The sequence below is a fragment of the Dipteris shenzhenensis genome, chromosome 18 (genome assembly GCF_047967505.1).
Source record: "Dipteris shenzhenensis isolate YYH24624 ecotype China chromosome 18, Dip_SZ_1.0, whole genome shotgun sequence".
In the NCBI taxonomy this organism is placed as follows: domain Eukaryota; kingdom Viridiplantae; phylum Streptophyta; class Polypodiopsida; order Gleicheniales; family Dipteridaceae; genus Dipteris; species Dipteris shenzhenensis.
In genome coordinates, this window is record NC_141613.1 from 48,084,597 (window position 1) to 48,092,396 (window position 7,800).

General features: G+C 42.3%; 1 protein-coding gene across 1 annotated transcript; it reads right to left on the reverse strand.

Moving 5' to 3' along the window:
* Window positions 1-963: 963 nt before the first annotated feature.
* On the reverse strand, window positions 964-3,058 carry LOC147891336 (putative serine/threonine-protein kinase WNK10). Its single transcript, XM_087390014.1, has one exon. It carries the CDS (start codon window positions 2,850-2,852, stop codon window positions 1,053-1,055), a length of 1,800 nt encoding a protein of 599 aa, XP_087246140.1. The 5' UTR covers window positions 2,853-3,058; the 3' UTR covers window positions 964-1,052.
* Between the last annotated feature and the right edge of the window lie 4,742 nt (window positions 3,059-7,800).

The following is a 7,800-nucleotide window of genomic DNA, read 5'->3' on the forward strand; positions in this document are numbered from 1 at the left end:
GGAATCTTTGCAAAATCAATCGATAGTATTTTCTGTGGTATCTCAATCCATTCTGTGTACTTCCCCCAAACATGCAGGCCGGAAGGCAGGACCAAGAGCACCACTTATATAGGGCATGGAAGACCTCACTAGGGCAAGGGGAAGGAGAGCTGTGTAGTGGTCGGACTGATAGGACCTGGTCAGCCATATGGTGTGGATCTATTTGGCAGCAGGGCAATGGGTAGGGCCATCTTGTGAGGTTAGCCATGGCATGTTCCAGGGCTCAAGTTGGCCCAGATCTGAGGGAAAGAGGTCAGGCCTTCATCTAGGGGCCTTTAAGCTCATGGTCCACTCCACCACTTAGCCACTAAAGCAGTGTAGGAGCTTATACAGAGCTCAGTTTTGCTCATAGACAGCAGCACTTCGCTGTGGCTGGTCAGCCTCCTGCCAGCCACCATATGAAGTGACTTGTGAGGTCATCTTGTTACACTTTGGATCTGCACACGTCCATACTTGGGTAGCATGGTAAGGAGCCTGTTTTGCTGCCTATATGGCTGAGTATATCTCCAGACTCATGTGTCTTGAATCTAATTGTGCGAACACTTTCGTGACTGAGATCTGAGAGTTGTGTGATCTCTGGGAACCCACGATTCCGGTCTATGCTGCCCTGGTATATCTGATATTAAGATGTGACACCTGACCATGACACCTTAATGCCTTCATTCAAGAAACGTCAAAGCATTAGAGTAATCTTCCATCAGTTTCCATTCACAAACCAAGTTAACACTAGTAACATGTGACACCTGACCATGACACCTTAATGCCTTCATTCAAGTAACGTCAAAGCATTAAAGTAACCTCCCATCCTTTTCCTAGCAGAGGACATTCACAAACCAAGTTACACAAAAACACTAGTTAAAAATCTATAAATCAACTCCAATGTCCACCCAAATAGACCAACACTACTAACCAACAAAATCATAATCTTCTAAACTAAAATAATTCTTTTGAAAAAAATATGGATAGATGCTCGTTTACAAATTAATATAATACATTGATTTCCAGCTAGGCAGTCACGCTAAGGCTTTTGTGTAGTAAGGAAGTCGTCCCCAAAGGCCTTGATCATGCAAAGGTCCAACTAAAATGCAAAGGCCTTCTGCCTGCGCGGGTCCAAACAGAATTTCACTACCAGCAGAGTTGTATAAAGGGGTTGGCTGTCCCGGCTTTGGGACCTCTGCAATCTCTGAATCCATCGGATCAGGCATGGTGACCAACCGAATAACTGAACCCTCTTCCGCATGAGTTGCTAATGCTGCAATTTCTGCAGTGATTAGATCAGCAATTGGGAGCAATTCAGAATCAGGGTATTCCAGCTCTCGAACCATTTCTTCGGCCACACTTTTGGGAGAGTCATTTCCTAGGTCATAGGGGAACACTATCTTGCGAACTCGACCCGATTGTTCGATGCGGAGTTCCAGACGTATGGTGGTTTCATTTTCCCATTTGCCAGTCACTTGATAGCTGCGATGCAAGGAACGGTTGCTCTTGCCAACTGCAAGACTGTCAGCTGCTACCTTCTTTGGCATAAGAGCAAGATTTTCTGGCGCTTTCATAGTCTTTCCTTGTGGCGTAAAACTAGTGACCTCAACTGTATTTTCAGACATAGGGCCCAACAATCCTGACAAATCCATCGCCTTTCCCTTTTCAGCTTCCGCTTCGGCTCCAACCTGGGAAGTATAACCAGGCTGCAACAAAGGGTCAGTAAACAATTCAGGCACTTCGACTGTCTTTCCCATTGCAGCTGCAGCTTCAGCTCCAACCTGGGGACTATAACCGGGCTGCAACAAAGGGTCAGTAAACAATTTAGGCAGTTTGACTGTCGGAGTCATGCTTGCTGCGTTTCCAATGGACGCATGTGCCGTACCATCTGACCGGAAAAAGGGGTCATTCAGCAGTTGTTTGGTTGTAGGCCTCTGAGAGGCGGGTAGCAAACATCGGTTGATGAAGCGCAACGCATGGATGTCCTTCACTTTGCGCAAAGACTTGGGTTTCACTCCAGACGTGACCTTCTTGTAGATTTGAGCTACGTTTTCGCACTCTCTATATGGATATTCTCCAGTAATAAGTTCCAACATGCACATACCGAACGAGTACACATCCACCAGTTCGTTGTAATCTTCATCGTACATCTCTGGTGCCATGAACTCAGGCGTGCCAACGACACTATGCAGGTGGTGGGTCTCATCAAGAAAGGTAGCCGATCCGAAGTCGCCGATTTTGACGGTAGAATCTGCGCTGCACTTGACCAAGATGTTGTCGCACTTCAGATCCCTGTGTATTACAGGGGGACTCTGAGAGTGTAGGTGAGCGAGCGCCCGTAAGATCTGCCAGCCCCAATTCTTTAGCGCCTTCCTGCTCACGTGCTTGTGTTTTCTGCGATATCCCAGCAGGCTTGCGGAACACAGCTCGGTGATGAAATTAGTGTTTCCAGTGTCGGGGTCGACCCAGTCGTGGTAGAGACTGATAACCCCTTTGTAATTGAGACTCCTCAAGAGCAGGATTTCTCGCTGCACAGAAACGGCCTGCTCATCACGAGGAGAAGCAGAATCGACGGGCTTGGCTTGATTCCAAGCCACCTCCTTGCAATCCACCCGATCGTAGGCGCGATACACCGTTTTCGTGGCCCCTTTGCCCAGCACCTCTGGGTAACGCCCATAGCGGCCGGAGGGATCGCGCTCCACGAAGTCCTCCTGGTCGGGGAAGTCAAGAACGGCAAGGTCATCGTCATCGTCGTCGTGATCGAGCCACATCTCGTCGGGAGGCTCAGCAGAAGAACCGTCCTGGTCGTCATCGGCGAGGAGCAAAGCAGGCATGATGGGTGGTGGGAAAATTAAAGGAGAAAGCAGCAGGGAAGGCAAGGGGAGGAAGGAAATCAGAGAGGGGGAAGAAATTTTGGGGGGTGTGGCTATGGCGGAAGGGAAGCTTTATAAGGCTATGGTGGAAGCGAAGCTTTTATGGCTATGGCGGAAGGGAAGCTTTTATGGCTCAAAAAACAACAAGAAAAGACGAAGTCGAAGAAGAATTGATCAAGAAAAAGAAACAAGAAGAATGAGAAGAAGAAGAGACATCGTCCGCCCTAATTTGGCGGCTTCCTTGGGTTTGTTGTGTCCCGCCAAATTTAGCAGCTTTCCCTATGCTTTTTGCTTTTTCGCACAGAAAGCTTTTACCTTTCGGGGTCAACCCCAGGTGCAGGGGCCTAGGGAGTAGGCCTCGGACATGGCAAAAGGCTCATGTTCTGCCACTCGGCTCACACTCTGGCAGAAGGCTCGTGTGAGCCTTCTGCCACATCATCCTTCCTTTCAACTCATCTCTCTTCGTCATCGCATTTCCGTAGTGCGAGTGCGCATGTGTGTGTCTCGCTTTAAATCTTGTTGGTCTACCTTGTCCAATTGTTCTTACTCTTAAATTAACTGCTTTGATTTCTTTGATCTAGCTTGCTTCCATTCTTAGGTTTCAGTTGTTATCCTACTAACCTCTTATGGATTCCCCTAGCAGCCAACCTAGTTGCCATCTCATATGACATCATCGATGATAGCCCTTGTTTCAGAGACTCCCTAGGCAATGAGCTAGGTTCTCTAGAAATACGTTGGTTTGGACAACCAAATTTCTTTTTTCTAGCAACTCATGGTTGGATGATTTGTATGAATGGTTTTTCAAGCATAATTAGAAAGTTTTCTTCTCTAAAAAAAAGGGGGAATTTTTTTTTTGATGAGAGAATGCAGAATTTATGCAATTTCTAACACACTCTCCAAATTGCTATGAATTAGTCATCTCACTCTACATAGCATGCATGGAACACTAGATCTTGGAGACCAACTTGGGTATGATTGGCCACCTCGTAATATGCTCTTAACTACAAAAGTTGGACGTTGGGCTAGAGACCTGAGAACTCTTTAATGAAAACAACACTTGGGTCTTCATGTGCACAAAGCCGATATCTTGGTGGCAACTCTCTAGTTTGCTCTACAACCTGCACTGGCCAATTGCTCCCTTTGATGTGTGCTTCCGTTTAGCATTGTCAACTCGTGAACGTCGTGTTGCATTGTGTTTCATCATGTCCTCATCCCTTTTGTGTAGTCTTCTTGAGGGCATGAGTCAGATAATGGTAGGAAGGTTGTTCCCCTCCATATTGACCAAGTCCAACGATAATATTCTTTACTTCATATTGCATGAACACTATGTGAACATGCACTTGAGTTGCCATCCTTTGTTGTTGTATGTGCTATATAAGGTTGGGGCACACAATATAAATAGCTCTGCTTACATTGTAAATCTATAACTTTTGAGAATGGAGTACACTCAACTAGGCTAAGACTCTAAATCTCTTGGAGAATTCTCATGAAATAGCTAAGGTCCATTGTCTATTGTAACCTATCACACACAATTGACAGTCTGGCCCAACCATGCACAAACACTACTAGAGACGAAAGCGCTAACACTAACTCAACTATCCTCTCTCTTTCTCTCAACCCTACGTATCCCCCCCCCCCCTCGCAGAAAAAAAAAGACACACAAAAATGACAAACTAGACATATACTAACCTAAATGGACATGTATAAGATAAAATGGAACACACACAATCATGCACTGGTAGCCTAAACCAACAAAGATTGAGCAAGATAGATAGAGACTCCTGCCATAAGGCCAACAACTGAGGGGAGCTTGAAGGGAAATGCAGCACAAGTGGAGGAAAAGGTGGTAGAGAAGCCCATAAGCTACCAGGGAGCAGGTAGCATAGGTTCGAGGTTAGAGATGGTGGGCAATGTACAGATGGATGTCCGAATTGGAGTAGGGAGTGGGTGAATATGGAGGGAGAGACAACAAGAGGTGAGACAGAGGATGAGAGACCTTGCTCTTCTTACCTTAATTGATGTATTGAGTTCTGAATCTTTGTTGAGTAGGGGGGCATCTTACTTGCTACGCAACAATATCCAATGCCTAGTTTTTTCAAAAATCAGGTTGTTTATCATGTAGCCATAGATTTTATGCTCAAAGCTATCATATTATTACATAACATTTAGGTTGCCCCAAAAACATGACTAGCTTTTGTCATTTCTCCTCACACATACAAGTATTTAAAAAATCCCTTATCAACCCCTACTCTTTTGAACCTTTCATAATGTACACAAAAAAATCATGTGTTTTTTACAATTTATTCATGTTGTAAGACAAGGGGGTCCACCCATCCTTTTTTCTATTGTTGTGCTCATCCTTTTGCATTATTGTATGCCTTTTTCTTTACGATCGTTTCACACTTTGACTTTTACAAGCTAAGACTTGGTTTCCTTTGTGGCGATGTTCGGACACCTACCCCATCTCTTATCTCTATGTAATTTGTCCACTTAATAGAAACTTACAAATACTCCTTGCTTATAATTTGGAAAGTATCATTTCCAAATCCACCAATATGTGGGGCATCATTTAGCCTCTTCATCTATTCTAGTCAGCCTACTCCTAGTATGTGTGGGGGGCATTTAGTCCCTCCACTTATAGTAGACTAGTATGTGGGCAAGAGGCGGGCAGGCGGGGGGTGGGGCGGGGGGAAGGAAGGGTTGACACATCCATTTTCATGCTTAAAAATCATGATGCATGCCTTAAGTGACTAGTGTTATGTGGACCTTGCCATGTATTATGAATGCATTCATTATTTACCATTGCATGCCTTAACTTGAGTGACTTGTGTTATGTGGAACTTGACATGTATTATGAGTGCATCCATTCTTACCACTTGGATTACCATTGCACATGCACTAACTTCATGAGAGTGTAGGCCCCATGGGACCAAGCAACCTAATATTTTTTGTGAGCGCGATATTGCTTGCATAGAAGCTACATGCCACATTGCCATTCGGGCTCTTGCTAAAAGCACCACAGGCTCCCTTAGGAAGTAATTTGGAGTATGGTTATTGGAACTTGGATTATCATACTAATGGATCGAATACTTTGAGCTAAAATTTTTGTCTACTCACATGACATTTTTGAATTAATCTATGTATACTTTCTTGTCATTAATGACCATACAACATTGGGACTCGCCCAATTGCACTTGCCATGTTAAAAAGTACCTTGTATGGTACACATGACATAGACATACCTGACCCCTATTGTGCATCATACCTTCCTGATGCCAACTCTCCTCTTCTTTAACCCTTGCTATTGTAATACCATCTCTCAATTGCATTTGCCATGTTTAAAAGTTTCCATGTATGGTATCACATGGCAAAGACATACCCACTGCCCAACATGTATTTTACCTCAACGATACCATATCTCATAACCATATCATTAAGGGAAAATATGGCACTCTCCCCTTCTTTGACCCTTACTATTGTAATAGATGTGCAATCTGCCCCCACCCTATTGTAGCATGATGACATCCTTTGTAATGGGCTCTTTGGGCATGTAAGCTATGAATATACATCATTATATACACTTATTATTATGTGTGGATGAGCACAGTTTAAAATAAAGGAAAGTTGTGGCCGACACATGTTTTCTACCCACCTTATCAATTGCAAATTGAAATGATCTTAGTGGTTGTTGGAAACATTACATAAAGAAAATGATAGATATACATTTAACTATAGTTCATGGCCATTATCGCAAGGTTAAAGTGTGATGCTAATATGAATTCAATATATTCACAAATATTGGTATTGCACAGTGCAAATAGGAGGAATTTTGAAATATTGGATCTTGGGTATCATAAGGATTGTAATGTGCACTTGTAACAAGTCAAAAGCATGCTCCTTTCACTATTAAAAGATGGACTTCAAAGTTCACCATTTTATAAAGGTTTAGTAATTTTTAAAAACAATTTTCATCTAATAATAATAGTTCAGTATCCACCTATGATCTAAAGTGTACTTGCACTATCATAAAGTGGGAATGGTTGGATAAATTTATGGTATTTGTAATTTTATTTAGTTTGAAAATAAAATGGAATTGAATATAGTATCATATGGTAATCACAATACTAAAACATGAAAGTGAAGAGTATAATATATGTTGGCAAGTGTCTCTAGAGACCTCTACTTATTAAAAGGAAGGAACTATTAAAATAAAAAACTATGTATGGTGCTCTAAAAGTTTAAAGTCAAACTGACACATGCTTTGAAGTTGGAAGATTGAAAAAGAGCTACCTTCTCTTTTAAATGTTTAGGAATCATGGATGAGTATCCAAATAAAAAAGTCAAGCAATCGCTTCTTCCCCAAAATCAACCATCTTGTGCCCAAGAGCCCAGGGAACTTAAACATGTTGTGTCCCTTGCAAAGACTAGCAAGAAAGCTTGGGACATAATGATTCAAGATACCAACTTGTATGTTCAAGGATTGAATGATGACTTGAGTTATAGCCCATCAAATTAGTTTGGATAGGACTGTATAGTACTGCGTACAGATTTGCTCTATGAGCTAGGCCATAATTATCAAAGAGCTTACCTTAACAACTCTACAAGGAAGAACATGATGTACCTAAAATTCCACTTATCTTCTGTGAGGGCTATCACACATTCCTTGAGATGTCTTTTATTTTCAATTTGAAAATAATAAAGTCATAAAAGATCTTTTGCATTAATTTGATAATGTGTTTTCTAATGAATTACATGATGGTTTACCCTAAGTAAAGAAATAAAGGATAATCACAATACTATAATTATTTTGAAACCTTTGTCCTGCTTACGTAAAACATGGAAGAATTTGAAAAGAAACTTAAATACCAATTTGGAAAGCATTATATTCAAACAAGTAGTTCACCCTCAG

Bases quoted from the DNA above. Each gene is read 5' to 3' on its own strand.
- LOC147891336 (XM_087390014.1), bottom strand. From the start codon at position 2,852: ATGCCTGCTTTGCTCCTCGCCGATGACGACCAGGACGGTTCTTCTGCT.